This window comes from Mercenaria mercenaria, chromosome 5 (genome assembly GCF_021730395.1).
Source record: "Mercenaria mercenaria strain notata chromosome 5, MADL_Memer_1, whole genome shotgun sequence".
Lineage (NCBI taxonomy): Eukaryota > Metazoa > Mollusca > Bivalvia > Venerida > Veneridae > Mercenaria > Mercenaria mercenaria.
In genome coordinates, this window is record NC_069365.1 from 64,334,974 (window position 1) to 64,362,552 (window position 27,579).

A 27,579-nucleotide genomic window follows, 5' to 3' on the forward strand; every position below is an offset into this window, starting at 1 on the left:
AATATGGTAATACTTGTTTAAAATATGAACAATGAGCTGTGATAATATCTAAAGGAGTACATGAAACATGAACTGTGGTAATACTTGTTGATATAGAAAACATGAAAGGTGTTTTTTATGTTAGAAATGGTTTCATAAACTCATCTCGTGCACCGAGCAACAAGCAAAAAATAGAACAAAGAAGAGTATTTTATTGGTGCCAATTAATCATTGATCTGTGTTTTCAAATTGAAAATCATTGAACAGCAATAATTCAAAAATATGAACAACAATCCAAAAAGCCATGATGAGGAAATTATCTATTTCAAATCTAAATCTTACTTGTATGAACAAAGCGAAGAAACTCCAACTGAATTTATCATTCGAATACATGGATCTACAAAAAATTGTGGCGAAGGAAGGTAGACTTCTCAAAAGCTATGAACTTGAGATATCATTTATGTTGAATTATGTTACACAGAAAAATTGTTATTTAATATGTGAATTTAATGTTAATATTCTATGATATAGTATACATTGTAATTGCTTATGCGTCAGTTTCTTCGAGATTTTTATGGTTTTTGATTCAAAGGGGGATGGGGGCGGGCTTTAATTGACATATAGATTTTCCCCACTCTGTTTTAGTATCTATTTGCCCAAACATATAATAACATTATGTCACCTAATTCTTTTCCTGATCTAATACCAGTATCTTTGAATCTAGTTTTTTGTTACATTTAAAATGGTTGTTATTAGAAATTTTTTAAAATTAAATTACGGACTTTATTTTAACAAAGTGTGGGAATTATTTCAACAGTGTTTGTTTTTATATAAGAATTCATACATTGTTTTTCTGTGGATTGGACTTGAAGGAACGTTATTAAAACTACAAAAACCAGGAACAATTAAGTGCTCGTTCAGTGCTAGGTTTTTACGTATTTTATGATTTTCTTTCAGGTATTTATTTTATATTGCATTCTGAAAATTTCATTTATTATTTGATTCGGTTAAACTAATACACCGCTAAGTAATGATCAAAGTTCCAAAGGTTATGGATGGTCCTTGAGGCTGGTAGGCAGAGTTTAGAAATGTTAGGAAGGAAATTCGACAGATTAAAGAAATAGTTGTTTGATAGATGATATTTGTCTAGGAATATTAAAAAAAAACCATTAAGAACTTAGACAATTATGCTAATTGAATAATTCAAACTAAACGTGACATTCTCTCTGATGTTAAATCTATCTTCTATAGGCGACAAGCAAGTAGAAACTTAAAAAGAAGCTGTTTGTCTGGCCGATGATAATTCTTTCCTTATCACAAAGTTTCATTTTCTAATAGATCAAAACCCACTTCCTTACATTTAATCACTAAAATCAACTTACATGTTCGTCACCGCATGTCTTAGTTCATTACATTACATTACATCAACAACGCGTTGAAGCCGAACCCACTGCCCGTACCATATTATGGTTCAAACCTCAGTCTTGTACTGAGACCAAAAATGGTGATGGTCAGAGAAACTAGTCTGGTTCTAGTATTGAACGATTCCTCTCAGACGGTTTTGTGTCACTTAATATAGAGAATCCGCCCGCCTACCCATACAGAAATATGAAGAGATACAAGAGCTTCTCAATCTCTTCTTTTAGTAGACATCTTTTTCTAAGAAGACTTCTTCTGGAACTTGTGTTCTTGATCAGAACGTAGATTGCGGACTTGTTAATATTCCTCTCCGTAATGTATATTTGTCCTCATATCTTGTTATTGTGCCTGTGGATGTTGGTATAAGATATTTTGTTCCCGTCTAAAATCTTGTCCGGAGATTGTCTTGGATAACCTACTTCTTATTGACATATCATGTGTGGATCAGACCCATGACCCAGTTAAGCAGTAAATTCCTTGCCTTTACCCTTCACGTGCAGTTACTGTGGCTATGACTAAGAAGGTCATTGAGAATGACATCAATTCAAATATTGTCTTAGCTAGTATTATAATAGGTCAGTATTTTGAAAAATAGATTACTATATTACTATAATTATCTTACAAATAACCTGTCTGACACCCAGACACAATTGTCAATTTCTGATCCTTGGCACCAAGATCACAAAACCAAGGTCATAAGAGGCTGTCAAGGCCACGGTTTATCCAGGTACAATAAATTAATTCTGTGATTCCAGTTTTTATGTGGAGATGAATATTCATAAGTTCCAGTCAGTTATATGAAAAGAATGTTATTCAATTTAAAAAAAAAACGCCTGATGTCCCTGCTGAGTATGAAAGGACTTTAAACCACCAAATTATGGTCCGAAAGTCATATCGCCAAGAAATAGTTACGTTTTGCTCACGAAACGCCCTTGCAAAGTCATTTAGGTGTGAACAAAACCTATCATAAGATACTTGATAGTTTTACTCGCATGACTTTGAATCACATGTTTGTAGGAACTTTAAAATTCGTCAAGATATTACACATGGTAGGTAATGTCATAAGCACGTTTACTGCCCATTCTTGCTTTTGATAAATCTTTTATCAGGTTATTATAGACTTTACCTAGAACTAGTCAGATTCCATGTACCTTTTGATAACCATGTGCTAATTGTAATGAATGCGTAGAAACAAGGATATTTCAGATATTTTATTGAACCAAGCCAAAGTAGTTACAGTGTGTGCATATACCAAAAACCAAATGGTACATATTGAATGTGTGTAGACTGCTATAAAGTAAACTATGCGACAAAAAACGGACTCTATTCAAATAACAAGAACTGACTACTGTATAAACTAGATTGTAAAAGTAAAATTAGAATATATTAAAAAGTTTGATTTTCTTGAAGGATTCTTGCAAGTTCCAGCAAAAGAGATACCAGCCTTCGTTTCACCCAGTGACTTGTATCTGTACAATATTAATCCAGTTGGAATCTAGAGCTTGCCGGCTACGTTTCAGCAGCGTATATCCGGTTGTGATGCATAAACTGATGTTGTCGTCATATACTCCGACGCAGAGAACGATCATCTACAGATAATCAGGGAATTCTTTGACCTCTACAATGATGCGAAGCTGACATTAAATCTTGCAAAAACAATTTTGTCATGGAACTTTTACATGTTGTGGACACTGACAAGTAAGAAGCCAAAGCTATCCCTGAATTCCTTGTGTCTTCATTAAAGACAACAAATGCTATTGTTGCCATGACTGGATGTTCTCGAAATTCCTGTAATAATTTTTTCAGTAATTGCAGAATCACTGAATTGTTTGCCTTAGAAATGAAACGAATTCATTTGGAACGTCATAAGGTCAAAAAGTATTTGAGAAACAAAGCCATTCTCAAGAGCGCTACAGTTCTTTTGAACAAATACCTTAGGTTTGCTGTAAACGATTTTCTAAAAAGTTTAACAAGCATCAGAAAAACAATCTAAAACTGAGTTGAGTCTTCCTCCAGTTGTTGCTTTTCAGTATTTTGAAGTGTATTAAACTTTTTCACATTCATCCATAGTTGTCTTCGGTGTTTTATACAAATTTAAAGTATAAATCAAAGACTGCTGAGGTGGAATTTGTTATTATTGACATAAGATATATAACAGAGAAAGATCATTGAATTTACGATGCACGATCACGCGTTAAGTTTGACATAATATTGAACTTGTGCATTTAGCATTAGGTCATTAAAGATTGTGTTTATATATTTCTGTTGTATAATGTAAATATAACTTTCATTGCTTGATTTTTTCCTGTTGTATTTTAACTTGTACATAGTTATATCAAAGTAATGTTTCCTGCATACATATTTCTTTTTCTTGAAGTGGGGGTTCTTATATTTGAATTTAACTGTACGATTCGATACCTTTAATTTTTTTTTGCTTATACATCAATTTCTATGAGGTATTACTGTTTTTGATTCAGTGGTGGTGGTGGTGGTGGGGGAGGGGGAGGCTTTAATTCTGGACCTTACAGAAACTTCCAGGGGTTCGTTTCCAGATAAGGTACATGTATACCATTATGTTATAATTAATATCTTTGGAATTGAACTTTGGAGTTTAGATATTTTGCTACTTTAAAAAGATTATTACTATAATATTGGATTTAATTGGGAATTTCATTCCAACAAATTGTAGGAATTATTTCGACAGTTATGTTGATATCACTGTTCATATATTGTTTCGTGTGTATAAAACCTTAAGGAACATTATAAAAACTACAAAACCCAGATCATTGAAGATTTCATTCAGGACTTGGATAGTATTTATTTTAGGAGACTTTGTTTAAAGTATTTGATAATAAAATTGCCTTCTGAATATTTCATTTAATACATTTTGTTATTGTTTGCTGTTTACTGCTGGTTTTGCTTTCTAGTTACGCCTGGCTTGTAACAAAAGATCTATCAAAAGCTTGGTTAGCAATGTATGTTATTAAGTCAGCACTAACTGACTTTAGCGAAGTATGCCCCAAGCTTTTGATAAAATTGCATTGCTGAGGCTGCATTGTATCTATCCAAAATTGGTTCTAACGTTCTATAGATAAGCAAAAACAAAATATATTTTCTGTTTACGATAAATTACCTGTCTGCAATATATTGTCTGTATCACAATATTGTTAGCCATTACTTCAGTAATTGTCAGTTGATGCTAAGTAATTACAATACAGCCGGTCAATTACCTAAAGCTACTCTTGCGGAAGTCGCTTCATGATTGATCCAAAAGGAAACCCAGGATAGCATTACGATGAGGATCGATGGAAGGTACGTCTGGAATACAAAGTAGCCAATATTCCTCTGTAGCTTAAAACTCAGTGACAACCTTTGGTATTTTCCTGAAATATGACATAACCTTTCTTATAGATGAAGAGTTTATAAAAGCTTCCATTTCAGGAGTCATATGTGAATATTAAGAATGAAGTTTGCAAATGAAACAGCTGTTAAAAATGATATCAAATATTTTGCATATATTTCTTTTTATATCATCATTTGTTCACATATTTTGTTTGTTCCATGATTTTAGCGCTTCACTATTTTTGAAATATCTGGCAATACTTTTTGAACAGATGATTGTTGGTCTATTGAAGTGAAATGCCACACGTTTTATAATCTGTGTGTTTTCTCTTTCTTAAATGCCCGCAAAATATCCAGTTTTAGTCCTTTATTCTAACTAGTCATTTTAGTCGATCTTATATAATACATTCTATTGGAATTTTCAGAAAACATCAAATGTTTTGTCATTAATATCTACTTTTACTATTACTATTTTTACCGATTAACTTTGAGTATATCAGATTACGGATGTGTAAAATGTGCCCTAAATAAAAAGCATATGATATAAAGGGATAAAAACTAGCAAATTTACCGTCTCTTAAGGCTTCAAAATGATAAAATTTTACATAGTCTCCTTATTATCATTTTTGTCGATCCCGCTTGCGGAAGCGAGACATAGTCGTCCAAATGGCTGTTCGGTGTATGTGGGTGCCCTTCATTTGTTTGTCCGGACAATAACTTTGACATGTATGGAACAATCGTGCTTATATTTTGCACGAATGTTAACCTCAGTGAGAAGGTCATGTCAGGTCTTGTCCGGCCCATAACTTTGACATGCATTGAGGAATCTTGTTTATATCTGGCATGAATGTTTAACTCAATGAGACGGAGTTTCATGTGTAAACCCCAGTCCCTATCTTAAAGGTCAATGTCACAGTTATGGGTCAAAGGGCGGGGTCGACATATTGCTCGTACCATCTAGTTATTCCTTCCCTATTATTTTGTGTTGGCTTTTCATTTTTATGCTTCTGGTATTAGAATGTGGTTAATTAAGAATTCTTGTTTGATTTAAAATACCTTGCTTGTTTCCCAATGATTTCGCTATTTCACTCAAAATATTTATATGAGCAGAATAATGAAGGAAATAAAATTTCAAATTCTAATTGTGTGACATCTAACGGTCCAGTAAAAACTTAACTTCTATAGATACTTGTAATAATGTTGTGACCGGTAGAAAGTTGTCATTAGGTTCAAATAATTCTAGAAGGACTATTAAAAATGTGCTTCGTTACACTTATTTACAAGTATTGATTTCGCCAATAAATTAACCTATTCTTAAGATCACCATCGAAATATCTGTTACTAAACACGTTAAATTTCATTTAGTCTCTAAGTATCATTCTAACTGGCGCATATGCTGTCCTCACAGCAATACACTCTTACGTTGATAAAGAAATTTCAACAAAAATATTCATAAGAACACCTCAAATATTATCCATGGACCTATGGTATACAATATGTTGGGCAAATGAACGACCGCATAAATCCAGATTTCGGAAACGAAGTTATCTAATTTGTCAAAACAATGAATTCGAAAACTCGAAATATTTAATATCATTATTTGTATAAAACTTGATATTCCCTTAAAGATGTTTCTTCTCAACATGTGGAACAGCTGAAATATGAAGTAATCAAGATTTCTTGTTATAAGTCTAAGCTTAGCACGTCTTCGAACATAAATGGGTTAAGTCTCTATTATTATAAACATCCTTTCCATAGGGTTTAAATGATAACAGATTCAAGATTCATAACTTCTCTCTCTTTCTCCCAAGAAGACGCAAAACTCGTTTTCAGTACAAATAGTAACCATAGCAGCATATCTAATTCAAAGTAAAGTTACACACTGGATACTGATTCTGAATGCGGTCATGAACGGAAGTTTCTTAGATTATCTTCCTAAATAAACGAATACAGGTTATAAATTTTCCAAGTATTTTGAAATAAATGCCAACAATATTATTGTTCCCAAGTACTGACCTGGCATTCAAGAATATTCCGCATGTTTCCGTAAATAAAGTTTCGATGTCCGAATCGAAATGCTACAGAAAAACGTAAAATATGTTCTATAAAATAATGTAAGAATAAAAGCAATATTAAAATTACATGACATTAAGGGTACTCTGTGAGCTTGAAAAACATCACTTTCAAAGACAAATAAGGGCAGAAAAAGTACAGGTCATCGCACTCCTTTTTATTTTCTAGGGCATTTTCTTCACCCATGTTTAAACATTTCTGAAATTAAGTAAAATTGAAAAATGGGGGTTCTTTATAAAGCAGACAATATCGCACTTAATGTTATAGGGATTTCAGGTCAATGAATACACGGTGATATCAGTATTATATAGGCATAAATGTCACTAACAAATCTCTTTCATTTTTACAAGTTGGCATAACTACCCGACCACTTCAATGGAAAAACGTATTTAAATCTACAAAAAAATCTGCTGTAAAGATTTTAAAAATATTTTGCTGATTTAGTGACACACAAAGAAATAAAATATATTGGATTCACCGTGCATCTAAGAGGTGTATTTACCAAAAATAAAAATAAAAACTGGTGAATTGTGATATATTTAGTTCGTTTTATTTTATTTAAGTTATATGTCACAAATTGACATACGGACCTCAAAGCATCGATAGTAGAAAGACAGGGTTTTGCATCATCTTTCTGTATATTTTTGAGTTGTTGAAGTAAATGTCAGATTTCACGTTTAGAATCACGTGCATGAATTTCTGATTTCTGCATATTTGGTTACTTATATGTCCATGTAAATTTCATTAAATTCGGTTCAGAAATAAGGAAGTTATTAATTTTGAAACTGTAGCAATTGATGTTTTTATCCTCCAAACCACTGTAACGGGCATTAAATTGTACTATTTACTTTGAATTCGCGGGTGAATAGTCAATTTCACGGCTCTGTCATGATTCACGTGCAAAATCAATATTTTGGCGGGACAAAATAATACATATTGACAAGTCTAGATATACATAGCACACACCACATTACCGACTGACAGAATGTCACTATAAACTATTCTTTGCAGAAATTGTTTTGCTCGATCTAGGTAAGAAGTTTATTTGTTAGTTTTTGTATTATTTTTGAATTGTGATTTCGTTTAGTAAATAGTTTAGTAAATTTTTGTTTAGTTAGTCCAGTAAGTAAGTAACTAGAGAATTGATAGAAATACTAAGTGACGTATTGTATTCAAGTGGCATATGAACTTAATAGTACATATACTTTGTTCTATTACCGGCACGTTTTATTTATGGGAGCCTGCAGAGGTATGCTGTATCCAACATAGCAGTTCGTGCTTTTATTTGTATTTGCTATGATGCTTACCATATGTTATATACTCGTATTTTAGCTTCTTCCACCGGACGACATATTTTCTGGTGATTTCACGACCCGGATGTGATATGCCCGTGGTCAACGTATCTCGTCTGGATGTGTTTAACCAGAGCTGAGGATCTTCGTTCCATGGTTGTACCTAACCGCCAAGATGTTTATGTTTGTACTCGACAAAGTTTGGCAGTGAATTTTGCAACTTGATTCAGTTGCGTAATCTATAAAGCTGAATTGTATGTTTTAGGAAACAAACAATTACTTCCAGTTATTGTTGGATCTGTACTTAGAGATGATACCTACCCGAAAAGGTTTCATGGGGCCCTTCTGAATTGACCAGTAAACTGAAGACAACATAAACCAGAGACAAAACTAAACAGTCTCTTTTCCTAACAACAGCTCAGGCAGACGGATTATGATCTATGTTAAGTAAAAAGATCTTTATCGAATGCAAAATTTTCTCTTAAAAAATTATTTTTCAATTCGTCCTTATGCCCTTCTAGAAAGTTAAGTGGTTCATCAAAATTAAAATGCACCAATTTCGTTCAAGATTTTTTTACTTAAAAGAATCGTTAAGCATAATATAGAGCATATGATTCTCTCTCATTCAGACTTTTTGTTCACTTTAAGATGCTTAGCTAGTCTTGAATTTACTAAAAGAAAATGAAATTTCAACATAGGTCCTTCCAAAGTGTTGCAAGCAGACTTAACTTACACTATACTGATTCTGTTAAGACTTCTGATACAGACTCTCATTGATGAAATCCAAAAAATCAATGGAAAACTCTCAATATAGGGGTTGTTTATTTTGCCTAAAATATTTTTAAATGGCCCTTTTAAAAAGAAACATCATAAAAGGAGACGAAGAAAATCATACATATTTAGTAAATTGGTGGACTAAGCTTTTATATGACTGTAAAAGAAATGAAAAGTCGAATTTGAAATTCCCCATAAGCTACTTAGAATATTGTCAATTCGAGCTCTTTGTTTTATATGAATATTTATCAATTGCAATTTCAATTTGACAGTAAACGTAATAATGGCATCGTTAACAAAGGATACGCAATTTTATTCAAATTTTGCGTAATCAGTTTACCAATGGCAGTAATATTATAAGCCGGTGTATAACATTTCGCCAATATTAAAGCGAAACTTTGTTAAAATTTCTGGAAATGGTTTAATATTTCATAGTTATTGAGATAATTTGACTTTAAATCAGATCACTGGAACATTTTACACATTCGTTAGTGAGCTCCTTGTCAAGTATATCTCGTACTGATAAAATGCCTTTATTTCACCACAGAAGTGAACAAAACCATAGTCTGGACAATTAAATTTTGTAGTATGTTAGTATGATAAATAAAATTATTCACGTTTTTCATCGTCTGCTAACTATGTTTATCTCCAGTTCCCGGGTTTTCTTCTTTCAATTCATGATTTTCTCATATTTTAAGCGATTGTTAACTGATAATTCTTCACTCGAGGTCATAAGTATTTTGATATTTTTTCCTCCTACACACCCTTACAGGCATGTCCAGTTTCTGGATAGTTATTGCTGATAACTTGTAGCAGTATTCGAGTATTAAAAGCAGATTTATATTCGCATTTGGCTTGACTGTGATTTAAACGAGAGTATTCATTTAGTTCTAGCGAGATTCCTCAGGCCAGGCACTACATCTCCTTTAAGTTATTACAGAAAAATTAGGATCACAATTATGTATCTTAAATGTACATCCAGATATTTTATGGGTTTTAGGCATGAAAAGTTTCTTGATAATTATTACTACTGAGTTAGTAGTCGTGCGATATTAGAACATTAAAGGCAGATATACATTTAACATTTGGCTTTGCTGAATTTAATATAAGAATATTTGGATTCTTCATGGCACACTTCGGTATCTACATTTAGAAAGGTAACGTTCACAAGTACGCATTTAATTTCATATCCATATATTTATGTTGTTTTAATACAACATTATTCTTTCTTTATCAAATGGAAATTGTCGTTATCCTTTTTGAGCTAGATTTCATTTTATTTTGATTCTAACTCTAAAGAATGTTATGTTTTACAAGCTATACAACTTTTTTAAAATTATTTTGTGGCTATTCAAAGAAGCTGAGAGAGGCCTGAGTGGCCACCATATATGCTGTTTAACTATTCTAGATTAGATGATTTCAAGTTATAACATGTTTCTGTTTCATTCGGGACATAAAGGAAAACACATATTTACTGTTTAGATTTTCATGAACATCTGATTGTATGTTTGCCTTAAATTTTGCTAATATGTTTTCAGGCTGAATGGTGTACAAAGATAAAGATAAGCGCATTTACCACACTTCTACAGGTCATTTACCACACTTCTACAGGTCATTACCACATTGTACAATATCGTACCAACTAGCAGTTACAAGACAAATATATTCGTATTTTTTGTAAATTGGAATGCTGTCAAATACTAAAACCTACGTTTCTTGTTTGTTGTTTTTGTAGTTAGAAACATGTTTACGAAAATACATATTCGTATGTTAAGTTCATGAACTGTTTTGTTTTTAAGGTTAGTTTCAAATCTGACAATTGGTCACAAGATCGTTTCTTTCCCAATTCAGTTTTGTTCGTAAAACATGTAAGGCACGATTCATAATGGTGCAAGTGTAGCAATCATTATTATGATGAGGTAAAAACCGAATGTGCCGTGTTACATTTTCAGATTAAAACTGCGTTCACTATTCGACGACTTCTTATGCATTTTAAACACTAAAATACAATAAAAAGTCCGTGTATTTGTCAACATTGCAACAGATTCTCTTTTATCACATTTAGTTAATTTATAGTTTCCATTGTGTGTTAAGTTTTTGCTATTGGATTTTTTATTCTGTGTATTAAAATTTAAGTTTTAATAAAATCTGCATTTATAAACATTTACATTTTGTTAAAGTGACGGACATATTTCTGTATGCATGGCCAATGTTATGAAATCAAAAGGGAAGAAACCAGCATCTGCTTCCAAGGATTTTTTGTTCGGCCGCAAGCCGGTATTGATTCCATCTTTACTTCCTGTTTATATCTAGGGTTAAGGTTATTTAACAGCTGATTAAAACTGTACATTTTGATTGGTGGATGAAAAATTCCACAGGTTTCCGAACGAAATAGATAATATTTTTTTAAGGGGTGTGCAGGTGCTCTGAGCTGTACTGTTAGACAGTATAATCCGTTGAAAGGCTCCTGTGGAAATAGCTTGTAGAACGTCATAAACCTGAATCCCCTGCGTTCAACTCTGCCGCTTTGATACGGAGTGATATCCCTTAAACGATTTACAGTCATCTCGTCCCCTAGTTAACTCGTCCCCAGTCAACTCGTCCCCTTTTTGCCATTTCGTATCCCTTGACGATTTCAAAAATGGTCATTTCGCACCCACCCCACTTTTTGACCCCTCCTTTTAAGTCTTATTTTTGTCAAAGTTTCCTATGATCAATATAATTATGTGTAAAATATGTGTTGTTTTGTAAACTATGTTCTACATAAAAAAAACATGAACAATTTACTTTAAAAACTATATTTTGTTTTGCTTTATAAATACCCGATCGTATGTAAAAGTGCAGAGTGCATGCACGTTTCGTAGCTTAAAGTGTGCATTTACTAATGCGGCCATGTATCTTTTTTGAAGATACTTCTTGTTTCGCTTGCTTTATTTCATAATCTACGAAGTAATTTTGTCAATGTGTTTATTGTGAATTTCATTTCAAATTCATTTCAGTCATGGCCATTAATCCCACTAAAAATACAATAATAATCTTGGCGTATTTTTGTATTATTTTATGTTGGTTATTTCACCTTGTAAGGATATTTCACAGTTAAACACAGGTTAACTCTAGTTACGGTCTAGGTTTTTATTCTAATGCAATACTAGATGTGTTAGATATGTTGACTGTGTTATAATTCAATACTAGATGTGTTAGGTATGTTGACTGTGTTATAATTCAATACTAGATGTGTTAGGTATGTTGACTGTGTTATAATGCAATACTAGATGTGTTAGATATGTTGACTGTGTTTTAATGCAATACTATATGTGTTAGATATGTTGACTGTGTTATAATGCAATAATAGATGTGTTAGATATGTTGACTGTGTTATAATGCCGTAAATCGTAGATCGTTAAATTAGACACTTTTTATATTTTAATTATAAGATTTGTAAAAATTGGCCCTACTAGTCTGCTTACGTAAAAGTGACATAAATAATATAACACTGATTACATCTTGCATAAAATGCAGTCAAAATGTAATTAACGAAGACATAAAAATCTTAACTTTGAGTTGCATCGTTCAAACTGACAGTGTACGAAATATATAATCCTAAATGTACTTGAGGAAATATTATTTATTTACCTGTTAATAATGATTCTATTTTATTGATTGCTTTATACTCGACGACGTCAAATTGTGGCAATTCAACATTATCAACATTGTGAACGGATTCAGTTCTCCAGTAGAGTTCAACATCTGACATGGCATAACCGTCTATAAAAGAAAGAAATTTAGTTAGTGTCAAGTGTTGATCATAGTAAAGGGTGTAAGGAAAGTTCGTTCCAATCGGAAAAGTTTCAATTTGCATAACAAAAACATGGAAAGTAAGATATGTACAGTTTTTCAGTCATGTTTAATGTTGACATGCCTACGAAATGCTTCTACAGAAGTTTGGTTCCTTTTAGATCTTCTTTTTGAAACTCAACTACTGTAACGTAAAACGATATAAATAACTTAAAATTCAAGTTGCCAATCCTATATAATTTTGTGAAAATACTAGTTTCTACAAAATATCTGAACAAAGTTAATATTTCACCAATTGTCATACATTCATATTATCTCATCCAGTGGTAAATCCCAAAACATGATCCTTACCAGCCTTTCTGTGAACAGTACGTACCTTTGATAATACCTTTTACATTTTAGTAAAATAATTTAGCTGTTTGCTGGAACGAACTGTCTTTACACCTTTTTATATCTTGTTACAAGTTACTCTTTGTTGAGACCTTTCAAGCTTATAAATATTCAATTTCTTTTGTGCATAAAAATACGCATATGTATAAGAAATGTAATGTTTTGTCGTGCGTCACAAGCTGTACTCTACAGAATAAAGTCTACACAATCATACCGTATAATAATCATTTTTCTGCAAGACTGTTTTATCAAATCATAAAAATGTGAAAATGTACAGCAAGCACAGAACACTGTAGCGTCGAGCTGTGGTCAAAAATATTAACAATCTATAGGTTTTCACAATAAGACATCATCCCTATGCTGATATTCACAGTTATCCTTTTATAGGATGAAAGCGATTAATTTAAATGTCAAAGTACTAGAAAATGTGGAATCATTATGATATCATGCATGTCAGAACTATGAAAAATATACAACTGTCACCTGATCCAAGTTCAAAAACATCAGAACTATTTGTCACCGTAATATGAACACCACTGGGTAGAAATGTCAGGTTATCATAGTGGCTAAATTCCGTTAAATACATACTGGTGATAAAGGAAAACGACCTCTGAAGACATTATGAGACTAGACAAATGTACACATTACAGATTTAAGCAGCAATTTTATGTTATTAATCGAATTAATTGATATCGACTTTGTTACTTGTCATCTTTGTAGCTGTATTGGCTCTTGGCTTCGACCTTGGCCAGTCTGACAGCCAGAGGACTGACTAAGGAACAGACAGTTAGGCCAATATGAAATCATTTAATTTATGGTTATTTCATTATCCAAATCCGTCCTGGTAACTCTCTTTAAAAAATGAAAATATTTGAGTCCTTACTGGCCCCGTTTTCTCGTATTGACTGTTTTCATACTGGCTCTGGTTTTCTTACAATGGCTCAGATGAGTTTGGAATTTGCTCAATCTGTTTCAAGTAATATGCACAATTAATCTATTATCGTGTCTAGTATTGCATAATGGAATAACAGTGGTTCACACATAGATTGCTAATCTACAAATCATGGAAGCAAGGCTTGATTGGAGATTAAAAGGAATTGAAGCCCAGCTGTTTTTATAAAAAGCTCTATGACAGATTTTAGAAAATAAGATAAAAACAGAAAATACAAGAATTAATGCCCCAGAAAATCAAATGCAAGATGCAAAACAACTTTAAAGGTCAGTGACAAAAGTTGGTCAGTCAAAAGTCAATATGTAAGCAAAAACTTTGAAAATAAATGAGAAACAAGTGAGTGATTACCAAAACAACATGTTACATGGCAATCCAAAAATAAAATTTATGCCTTGGTGATTAAAAATGAACTAGGTATGCAAGAACTGAAAGAATACAAACCAGAAGAAAACGAATCAAAGTAAAACTTACATTTCAAAACATGCAAGAAAACTTGAATTGTATGATATCAGAGATGTTGAACTAACTGACAGTATAGATTTACTTCACAAACATTATATGACTTTATCAATAATGAAATGAACATAAAGCAACCGATAAGTTTTCAACGACAAGAAAAGAGAAGAGGGGAGACCAATACAATGGTCTTACAAATTCTAAGGATGAGAAAGACAGAAATGAGATAAAATACACTTCCCTGGAAAGTACAAAAACGGGTAGACTTTGGAATGAGAGTACATATAAGTTGCTCTGTCTCAAAATATATCTCAACAGATATAACTTAACTGGAAAGAGATACGCTATCTATAGAAAATGATGGTGCATACCATATAAAAATGCAGATTTGCAAAATACCTTCGGAAGTTGAAATTCATAAAACAGCAGAAGTCCCACACAAAGGAAAAATCCGCAACAAGGCAATTCTATTATAAAAACAAGGAAGAATATCCAACAGGGACAGCCGCGTTCTAAAATCGCAGCCTCCCCAAACGCGCACACGATCAATACACGCACACCACACACACAAAGCAAACACACAAGGACAAAACAAACAAACAAAGGAACACAGTGGGGCACCGCCTCGGAACGGTTAGTGGCAAAACCACCACTGGGGAGCTTAAACTGGTTTATAGTGCACCTAACCTCACTCTTACCCCTACCATGTAAAGACGAACTATGGGCTCCAAACCCTTAAAATAGGTACAATATACAATTCTTATGATGAACAGGCTAAAGATCCCTTTAAGGTTCAAATGTAGAAACAACAAGAAATATCTTTAAAAATGATGGTCGGCGAATTGTAATAAGGAAAGAAGTTTATGAATTTTTCATCTAACATTCATCTTTCATCTAACATTTTTCAAATTGCAAAACTAAACACCGGACTTTAACAATTTAAATGGTTCTCTTTTATTTTTTCGCAAAGGTTTCGCAGGGTTGCAATTTTGTTTCGTTTATCCTTAGACGAATAATTACAGCAGTAGTTTGATGAAGATTAATGAAGCGGTTCATGAGAAGAGGTCATTAAACGTGTTTATATTTTTAGCTAAATTGGTCCCTATCCCCATTTGTAACAAAATAGCAGGAGACCTTACGATATTGTTACACATCGAATTTGATAAAAATCCATTACATTTTAGTGGTTAATGCGAAGAAAGGCATATCTACTTTTAGCTATAGTGGTCCCTAATAGGGCCCAAGTTCCTATATAAATAGATTTGGAAGAGGACCTTATAATGATGCTCCAGACCAAGTATGACAAAGATCCACCAAGCTGTTCATGAGACACTGTATAAAGGCAATTCAAGTTTTAGCTCTAGCAGCCCCTAAAAGGGGTCAAATGTCCCAGGTGAACAAAGTTGGCTGCGGGCCTAATAAAGATGCTAAAAATCAAGTTTGATTAGAATACATGAGAAAAAATCAGTTAAAGGATTTTTTTATTTATTATTTTTATTTATTTCTAAAAAAGCCAACTGATTCCGCTATAACAAATAGCATATTCGCTATTCATGAATCTTTGGACAATGACGTCACACCTATAAAAAAGTGAAGGTCAAGCAAAACATACACTTGTAATTATTTCAATATTTCTCTTTCATAAGCAAAGTTTGACCATAGTCATATCACATAGATAAACTGTATGCAGCTTACCTTCATTTCAGTGTAACGAGATTCAGTCATTATATAGCATATATATAATAAAACAGATTTCAACTGAGTTCAATATTTGCATACCATACTAAAGAAAAATATTTATATATAATAAATCAGTTAAATAATTTATAACAAATATATCAAAGCAAACAAGTAGTCATTTTAATATGCAACCTGAATAAGTCACAAAAGCAAGAAAGCTTTTCATATACAGACGACAATTGTAACAAGGAAAATCTTTTTAAAAGCACTTCTCTACATAAAAGACTCTTATCACACCGTTATTCATGTGATACGCAGACCGTATTCAGCTCTTTCTTTAATTTGATATATGTTGGTATTGAACAGGTTTTTATCACATTTATTAAACTTACTTATCATTTTGAGATATATCAATATTCTTGCTAAATATACTGAGCCAAAGTTAGCTTTAAAACTGTGAATAGCGTCGTTTAGGATAAACGCTTTGTCTACATTTCACTCAGCGTAGCACAATCAACAGAGTCAAAGAAATTGACATTCTCGTCCAATCAGGCAGAGTGTTGCATAAATCTTCCATTTTGATAAATTATCTATAATGCGTTATCAAGTAGTTTGATTTGCAAACTGAAGTCACGTGCCATAGGTAACGAAAACGAATTTAGACGGCGTCGCCGAAAAAAAAAACGAAAACAAAAACACAGAAAATGTTCTCAAACAAATTGCTCTGACAATGACAGATATGTTGGATGTCTAGAAACAGCAAATGATAATGACAATAACCATTTAGCAGTTAAGGTCAGTTTATGAATCATGACAGGAAAAGAGTGAATGCTAGTAGGCGGACAATAGCAACTTGCATGAATGTACACTATTAAAGAACAAGATATAAAGCTATGTCCAATAAATGTTAAAAACTCTAGATCGTGATAATAATGTAAAATACTTTGAAAAGCACAACTAGATGTCTTGTATGAATACTTCAAAAAGTTTAACATTAATTGCGTAAACAACTAATATAGATAATATAAAAGAGATAAAGGAAGACATAAGAACTGTGATAGCTGAAGAACGAGATGCATTAAAATTAATAAAAGCTCAGGGGAGCATATAAAAAAGGCTTTGAATATACTGTATCATGTAACGAGTATATGTAAAACTATTGAGCATAATATCAGGTAATGTCATGTCAATATGCGGAATGACACCTGAATGTTAGGCACAAGGAAATGTCATGTCAATATGCGGAATGACACCTGAATGTTAGGCACAAGTTAATGTCATGTCAATATGCGGAATGACACCTGAATGTTAGGCACAAGGTAAGGTCATGTCAATATATATAGTCAAATCCTTGAGACGTCTTTTATTTATTTCAATGACCGCGTTTCTCGATGTCATTTGTTAACAGATGGGGCAAAGCAGAGAATATCTGACTTTACATTTTGTATATTAAAACACCGCATGTCACTTGCAGAAAGTACAGCTGTATAAAATGTAACACAGGACAAAATTTATCTCAAGAACAGAAAACAACAATTAGTTTGCATGCTATTAAAAAAAAACTTCATGGTGAAATATTAATATTCACAACCTTAACTTTATAAATAATTCGCTTACAAATTGCGCTATAAATAATATACTTCTGATACAAAAGTCGAAATACTAAATAGCATGTATACGAAACAAAAACACCTGCATCTAAAATCTAAGATGAACTCTCTGCGACTTCACATTAATTAGGAATTAACCTTATCAAAGTTTTCAGCTGGAATGCAGTGATGTAACCATGGACTGAACTGCCTCATCATCCATAGATGTTATGTAATCTAATGGACTGTGTAAACGGAGGCATGTGTCATTAGGACTGCTTTATCATTGACAATTCATCACTGATGTTCATGCATTTTTGTATCGCATGAACATTTTTTGAAGTGATTAGGGACAAAATAAAGATTCTTGTCAGAAGTATACTTATAATTCTGGTAGCCCCACAAATAGGGACAATACCAAGACATCAGAAACCTTAAGACCAACACCTCTTTTAAGCTGTTTTCGAAATTTATTTAATGCAAGTGTAAAAGATCGATTTAATCAATTAAATGATGATTGTGACCTTGGCGGGACTTAGGGAAATCAGTCCTGAATGGATAACTGATTTGTTTTATCTGTCTCGTGGAAATACTAGGCGCACAATAGAAAAAGAAACAAATTGTTCTGTGTATATATAGATTTTAAGCAGACTTATGATATGAAATGGCGACATATAATGGTGTATATTTTAATATAATCAAAACATGTATTTATTTATCAAATCCAGAATAAATACATATAATTATCAATTTTCAATTTTACATGACCAGTTTTACACAATGTGATATCATGTCATATGTTATTTTAAATTAATCTCAATTTTTTTTAATAAAAATGCAAATGTTATCAAATGTTACACAAGTCTGAATGATATTGGTAAGTATTTTACAATATTTAAGACATTATATGCTGGCCCGTGTTCACAAAACATTTTTCAGTCTCAGCTGAGTTTGAGTTGGAAATTTTAATATCAGTTTTACTAAAACGTCATGGTTAAATTCCAAATGAGACTGACCATCAGTACTAAATAGTCACTTGAAAATAGTTATTAACTTCAAATCTAATTTTAAACATGCTGTTTAGATATAAATGACAGATAAAGTTTCGGTATCAAACTCAGCTGAGACTGGAAATGTTTTGTGAACACGGGGCCTGATGATTAAGTTCTGTAAAGTAAAATCTGTAACATGCAGAAAAACATATTCAAAACCGCCAAGTTTGAATTTAATACTATAGCTAGATGTGTGCCCATGTGTTTGCTTATGGTATCTGCTTTAAAAGGATCTTTTTGCAGATTTTATAAAAAAAATAAATAAAAGCAAGAGTCTTTTAGTGCCGTGTGGTGGCTGTAAAATGTCTCCCCGTAGTGGAACCCAGTATTGTTATATTTTTTGGTCCTTTGAGATCATGGAGTATATTTATTCAAATTACTGCTTGGTTGTGCTCTTTGTTTCCAAAGGATCTTTTCACAGATGTTATTAACTATCACAGCAGCAGTCTTTACTGTGCCGTGTGACGGCTGTAAAAGGTATACTCGTACTTGGACTCAGTGTTGTTATATTTTCTGGTCCTCCTTTGGAATGCCGATGCTAGGGGCGTTAGGAATGATGCACATCTCATCACTTCTCATGAACAGACTCAAATTATACCGGGTTTGAAAATATGTTGCTTGTTTGCTTTCTATGATTCCAAAGGATATTTTATGATTCCCTATATACCTGAGACTTGTGGTACTACGTGGAACTCTATGATTCCCCATATACCTGAGCCTAGTGGTACTACGTGGAAGTCTATGATTCCCCATACACCTGAGACTAGTGGTACTACGTGGAATCAATTTTTCTAGAGTTAATTAAGAAATTGACTTTCTTAGTTTTAAGATGAAAATGGTTTAAACATTCTATACACAGTACTAAATGTTTGTTTTAGCTCATTTGTTCAAAATTCAAACATTAGCCTAGTATGTCCTTCTTCTATAGCGCAATTGCTTAGGCCCATAAGTTCAACCTATGTAGAACGTTACCTCATATTTCAAATTTATTGCTCAATTTCTAATACAACCTACAGGAGCGTGCTCTTTGTTTGTTGCAGTGATGAACTGATGAAGCCTTGTTTTCTCAGTAACTTTGCTGACTAATTTTAGAAAAATAACATTGTCACAAGAAACCCGCAGCATGGCTTGCATCTGTTGATGTTGGTAAACTGATTTTGGAGGTCCTTAGTGAACGTACGTGTTGTCTCAGTAGGTCGAGTTTTCAATGTTTTCAATGAATTCTCATTTCCACCAGTATAATATTTATTGAACTTGAATAAAATTTTATGGCGAATATTTGGTAATCAGTCGATAGAACTGTCTTATATAAACACTCTGAAATGATTGCCTGACAGTGAGCATATATGCACTACTTATTTATTAAGTACTATTTGCATTTTTATTACCGTTTGCATTTTCTAAGCATATTTAACTCAAATTCTGTGCAAAAAATCATGCTGAAAATTTATATCCGCACTTACAACCAGTAATAGAGTGACATATTCTAGCACTTAAACAGCAACAATCTTATTATATAACCACGTTCTAGAATCTTTTTACCAGCGTTATGCGATTTCGGCAGAATTCATGACCTCACAAAATAATATACGGCGTGTTAGCAGATAAGTTAGTTCCATTTTTGAATGATTTACTTCTTTTCCTAGATCACGCGCTAGTGACCTGATATCTAAGGTAACGATCTGACAAAACGATAACTGTATTGGCACAGTAAATAATGCATACGTATACAAAAACAAAGACAAATATCAAACAATTCCTAAATTTTGATTGGACGGTCGGAACTGTGACAAAAGTCGGACGAAAATAAACTCTAGTACACTCGATTGGAATTCTACCTGTTCCATCTGTCCGAATTTCCAGTTGACCATCATCAGTATGTTAAAATATAGTTATGTATTTATAACTCCATATAATTTACTGATATAAAGCTCATTATTTCGTGGAAGCGCATACCGATCCGTACTTGGAATCAATATCACACAGCAAAATTAGATTGCACACTTAAAAATGAAATGCAAAATGAATGTGAACATCAAAGGAGGAAAATATTTGCCCATATACATATAAGCAACTGTGACATTTATCCTTCACGTTTAGAATCCCGTGCATGAATTTCTGCATTTGATTACTTAGATGTCCATGTAAATTTCATTAAATTCGGTTCAGTAATAAGGAAAATATTAATTTTGAAACTTCAGCAATATATGTTTTTATATCCCAAACCACTGTAACGGGCCTTAAATTGTACAAATTACTTTCGCGGGTGATTAGACAATTTCACGGCCTTTGTCGTGATTCACGTGCAAAATCAATATTTTGGCGGGACAAAAACCATACATATTGACAAGTCTAAATATGCATAGCGAACACCACATTACCGACTGGCAGAATATCATTATAGTCTATTCTTTGCAGAAATTGTTTTTGCTCCATCGAGGTTAGAAGGTTATTTGTTAGTTTTTGTTTTATTTTTGAATTGTGATTTCGTTTAGTAAATGTTTGTTCATTTTAAAGAATTTTGTAAAAAGGTTTACTTTAAATTTCTGCAAGCTATTAGCTGGTTTCGAGTTGTCAGGCTAATTTATTAATTTTTTTGTGACTTTTGTAAATTATTTAATTCGAAAGAGGAATCTAGGATTTTTCACTTGTATTAGGTGTCAAATTTATATTGAAAGATGTGTAACGTAATGTTTAGTAAGTGCTTTTCACATAAACCGTTGTAGTCAAATTTTTCGTTGTACCCTATGGAACGCCGGTAATGCATGTACGTTATCATTCTGTTTCCCAGCACCGTATGTTATATTATAAATGTTTGGTTTGACTAGTATGGTACCGTATATTTAATATTTCATCGCACATTATGTAAAGATATTTTTAAAGAAATATTCCTTCAAGTTGTCCGTTTTCTACATGGTAGTCGATAATACAGAGTTATCGTTCCTACCGGCTATTGCATTACGTTAATTTGCTGTTGTGAATAATAGCTGCAGTTAATTATTCTCTGATCTATAAAAGAAATTTTACTCCTATGGTTTGTTATGATTATCTTTTCACATCCTTATCATACTTTAACTTTAGTTAGTCCATTAGGTAATTAACTAGAGAACTGATAGAAATACTAAGTGACGTATTATATTCAAGTGGATAGCACGTATACTTTGTTCTATTATTGGCATGTTTTATCTATGGGAGCCTGCAGAGGTATGGTGTATCCAGCATAGCAGTTTCTGCTTTTATTTTGTATTTGCTTCAGAGCTTACCATTTGTCATATATTTTAGCTTCTTCCACCGGACGACATATTTCCTGATGATGTCACGACCCGGAAGTGATATACCCGTGGTCAACGTATCTCGCCTGGATGGGATTACCCATAGCTGAAGATCTTAGTTCCATGGTTGTGCCTTAACCGCCAAGCTGTTCATCTTTGTACCCGACTGAGATAGCTCAATGATACAAACACCAGATATGGGGAGCCAGAATGGGGTCAACTTCTTCGCGATTTGATGGAACACTATTTAAGTTGTGTAATTCTTTTACGTGCTAGTTTATTGGAGACTGAAACATCTGTAACGTCACTGTGAAAAACCTTATAAAAGATCTCGGACTGAAACATCTGTAATTGTGAACTTTATAATAGAGAATGAGCTCATCATGTTTTTTCCTTTCTTTATTAATCTTTTTGTTTTTTGTCTTTTCATTTGTAAATGTTCATTCATGTAAATAAATTTGTAAATATTGTACTGAGTGTTGAATTGTTCAAATAGGTTCTGTCCCCTGTTCAACCATCCTGTCACAAAGTTATGGAAAGCCTATGCAGTCCTAATGCTAGATACTAGATGTTTTATAAGTCATCACTGCTGAATTCTGTATTATTTAGGCCTTTTGAGATATATTAAGTAATGAATAGAGTCTAACATCCAAAAATATATTGTCTTTCGTAAAGTTATGGAAAACTAACATCGTCCTCTACATTTATGCTGATTTTATGATAAACACTGTATGGTATCTTGTGAATTGCTAAAGTTCCTTTGATATTTAACGTGATCAGTATAAATTTTATTCTTTGATACTTCAACTATGAACTATTTGTGCATGTCGTTATATAATACACAAATTATACTTCATAAACAGTTAATATAGAGGTTCTAGTCAATGGCCTAATACACTGGAAGGTGTTTTATCATGTCGATTAGCCAAGTCCTCTTGAAGGTATCTAGTTCTTAGCCGAAGGCTATATGTGGACGTAACATCCACCCCAGTGCGTAACAATAACATTCTTATGAATAATTTATGGTCTCAATCTACTGAGATGAAATTTATGAACAATGCGATTAACCGTTAAAAAAGTATACCCGGCTATAATTCTCAGAAGCCTAGATATCCTATTAGGTTATTCAAATCCTGCCAAAATCTACACAATTGCAGTTTCCATTGACATTGGTTACTATTAATGATTTGGTACTCTGTATGTTGAAATGAAATGACAAAATAATGATTTAAAAAGTTGACAACCAATTTCTAATATTTGCCTTATATACAAGCACATATAGCATGATTTTTCTGAAAGTTTTCTTAGAGAAGTTTATATGTAAGATCCACTAGTCTTGTAAACAGGAATAAACTTACAGTTATGTCAGATATATACCAAATTAAAAAAAAAACTCACTTTTTAAACTCTTCCATTTATTGGTTCTGTTTAAGATCAATGAGGAAATTGACCGAGGAATATATTGCATTGCGCGACTAGTCTCCAATCTCGATATCACTGGTGTTTCAGATAAAAACGGTTGAATTGAAAACAAATGCATCACAAACATTCTTAGTGGACAATCAACATGCTTCTTATCAAATGAGAACCCTAAACATAAATAATGATGATGTCTAAGTTTCTAGGGTCCTCCATATTTTCACTACTTTAACAGGATTTCGGGAAAGACATCTTAAACCAATTGATCTGAATTCCTAGACTAGTGCTCCGTCTATCTGATTACAATTTAAAAATGAAGATAAATATAATTTACGGAGTCTGTCTCAGTTCCAGAATGAATATTTCATCATCAAGTAAAAAAGTTTGAGACAAGGATTTGTTTTGTTTCGAATGTTAAATTATAGCGGCATTTTATATCACATTACACAAATGTTTTAGACATCTCAAGTGTGTTTTAAGTCTCCTATTATTTAGCTTGGGTATGGTCAATGTTCACAAAGAATCTTCTTATACCTTATATTTGCAAACGGACGTTGGAATTTGAATTCGTATCTCCGTAATTTTCATGTTATAGACCGATTCTACGCAACTTTTGATTTACCTGTAAACATCATAGTACATATAGTAGCATGCAACTGCTAAATGCCTAGATCTTAGAAGTAGACCAAGGAAATTCGGACTTCAGTAGCTCAGTTGGGATCAGTCACTTTCACAGTGTGCTTGCAATACATAGGGCCATTACTTTATTGGAAAGTCATCAGACATGTATGATAAATATGATACAGAAACGTAATGGCTTAATTTTCCAAACATTCATTTGAATTTATGAGTGAATTTTACTTTATTGTTAAAAAAGATGTTTCAATTTCAAGTCCTAATTATTTAATTGCAGTTATTTCACTTGATGTATTCATACGGCGGTGCACATGGAACCTTCAAAGATGTACAGAGTGCAATTCCATGAAAAGCGGCGTATGGTCCCCAGATAAAATAATGGTTTTGCCCTAAACGAGAAAACAATTGGAACTAACAAACTGGAAAACAATTGTAGCAATACATTACCAGATAAAATTGACAGCGACTTTAATAACAGAAATATAATTTTTTGAAAGTCTTATTATTTTAACATCATATATAAAACCAAATATATTTAAACGCAAGTAAAGAACTCTTATTATCAAGCTGAATTCTATTTATAATCAAATAATGAATATACTAAAGTAAAAAAGTGGAAAACCATAGGTCGTCCAGCACGACATAAATGAAAATGTTGCAGGCTCGGTTTGGTTGAGCCTGTTCATGGAGGCAGTGGAAATGCAAGCAACCGTCCACACACTCTAGCCCCGGGTTGAGCAGAACTCAACATTTACACATGCTGTGAGTACCAGAATATAATTTAGAGACGCAGATGTATTCATACGGCGGTGCACATGGAACCTTCAATGATGCACAGAGTGCAATTCCATGAAAAGCGGCGTATAGTCCCTAGATAGAATAATGGTTTTGCCATAAACGAGAAAACAATGGGAAGAACTAAACAGACTGGAAAACAACTGTAGCAATACTTTACCAGATAAAATTGACAGTGACTTAACAAAAATATATATTTTTTTGAAAGTCTTATTATTTTAACATCATATATAAAACCATATATATTTAAACGCAAGTAAAGAACTCTTATTATCAAGCTGAATTCTATTTATAATCAAATAATGAATAAACTAAAACAAAAAAGTGGAAAACTATAGGTCGCCCAACACGACATAAATGAAAATGTTGCAGGCTCGGTTTGGTTGAGCCTGTTCATGGACGGTAGTGGAAATACAAGCTACCGTCCACGCCCTCTAGCCCCGGGTTGAGCAGAACTCAACATTTACACATGCTATAAGTACCAGAATATAATTTAGAGACGCAGATGTTTTCATACGGCGGTGCACATGGAACCTTCAATGATACACAGAGTGCAATTATATGAAAAGCGGCGTATGGTCCCCAGATAAAATAATGGTTTTGCCCTAAACGAGAAAACAATGGGCAGAACTAAACAAACTGGAACTTAGAGAGGGGATCTGTGGTTATGGAGCCTGCATATCACAGAAACTGCCAAAAGACAAAATTAAAAAGCAGGCACCATATCCATGGGGTGATTAAACAATACCCAAAGCTTTTAAAGCGGGAGTACTGGAACCACCCAAGCCGAAAAATTAAACGGTACACTAACACAACATAAATGTCGTGCTGAACGATCTGAGGAGATCGAAATATAACAGCTCTGAATGAATGTACAGGGAGACTTCTTACGGCCGCCAAACTTGTTTGAGGTATGTGTAAATCGGGTGATGATTTGTCATGGTCATTCTTAATATTACAAGTACGAACATTGCTGCAAGATGCAGCAAAAGGAAACTCCGCGCCAAACAAAGCAGTGTACGGGGTACTGATAGAACAGGAGATGATATAACGATACTGGTGTCTATAGGCAAACAAACAGTCTGATGGTGAAAAAACATTGCCTTTGTAGTGTGAGCAGGAGTTTTATTGTTGTATTTAGTGACCTAAATATTATCTGATCATGACCCATATGCGGAATTGACCTCTAAGTTTCGGTATATGGAATGAAATGTATTGCATACACAAGGTTGTGCTTAAATTCAGACTTACGTAGTTGTTCATCCGAAATGACTGAGTTTCAATCTTATCTCAGTTATGAAGACCATTATTCTGATAAATGTCTAATCAGGAATGTGGGCTCTATATGATACTTTCAAGTTAAATGATGAGGAAGGACAAAGATGTACAATGAATGAAACACAACAAACATCATTTTATCCCGCCTAGGGGCGTGAAACTCACAGTTTAAAAGGAACAAGAAAATTATAACCCAAGTGATTTATGTTGACGATTATGTTGGTGTATTTACTTAGAGGGTAGTGTTGTTGTTGTTGTTGTTTTCTTCACCATTTCCTTAGAGAACAGCTTCTGAATACGCAGCAATGAAAATTGACTAAACAGTTCACTACTTTAAAGACCTTTACTACTACATACAGTCATATATTGATCAACTGGTATTTTGGAAGGACAAACAGTCAATTTGTGCAATCAGCCACCTCTCAAGAAAGACCATTGTTCTGATATTGCTAAAGGTCAGCCTGTAAGAAACCTACATTGGGATAATAGAGCAAACATACTTTAAAATGCAAGTCACCTTGGTTCAAAGGCCAGTTTTTGCCTTTTTGTTGGGTGAATTTGTAAAACGTTTGACTATAATTGTGCATATCAAACATTAAACACATAAATACTTAACTTAAAAATTCAAAGTATAAAACTAAAAATATAAAACACTGTTTATAGATGTTTGTTTTAGACGTACGTACTGTGCAATAAGTTTGGTGTTGATTACCGAAAGAGGAATGGGCATAGCCATGCCTACATTAAGATGACAGATCCTTGTACTTTTAAGGAGTTGCAGAGTAAGTTACAGACTATTACATAGAAACAACGATAAAGTAACAGCACGATACACAACATACAACAATCCTTAACAAATGCACAACAATCCTTAACAAATGCTAATACAGAAGTAGTAGTATAAAACTTATTTATATACATACCAATAAAAGTAACACAATAAAGTGGGTTTTAAAATTAGCATAAATTAACTTTACAAAGCAGTATCCGCAATTTCGATTGGAATAAAAGGCCTATACTCCCCTATAATATGAAATAAATGTGGCAAATAACAATGCCTACAATATAATAAATCAATATTTAAAATAGAATAAAATTACTACGCATGAAAAAGGTAACATTCTTCCTGGTGCATTCATCAAACTGAAAACGAAAGGAATTTTCCACGTGATGTCTGACAAAAATTGCTTTCTTTTCTGCTCTTTGATTTCTTTCCTGCTTCTTTTTTTTTTGTGAAAACTATTTTTCTCGTTTTTGTTGTTAAATTTGATGCCATTATTATGGGCCAGATCAGACATTAAAAATAAAAATTTGAAATTTTGCAAATCGAAAGGGAAAAAATCGTCATTTACGACATAAACTGCACTGCACTCACAAAAAAAAGCC

General features: G+C 33.0%; 1 protein-coding gene across 1 annotated transcript in view; it reads right to left on the reverse strand.

The window, feature by feature from the left end:
* Window positions 1-27,579, reverse strand: part of LOC123557427 (gamma-aminobutyric acid receptor subunit beta-like) — a 107,731-nt gene that overhangs the window by 3,637 nt on the left and 76,515 nt on the right. Inside the window, exons 7-8 of the mRNA XM_045348870.2 lie at window positions 12,513-12,644; window positions 4,629-4,781 (exon numbers count right to left, since the gene is read on the reverse strand). Coding sequence (XP_045204805.1) covers window positions 4,629-4,781; window positions 12,513-12,644 — 285 coding nt within the window. The remainder of the gene's footprint in view (window positions 1-4,628; window positions 4,782-12,512; window positions 12,645-27,579) is intronic.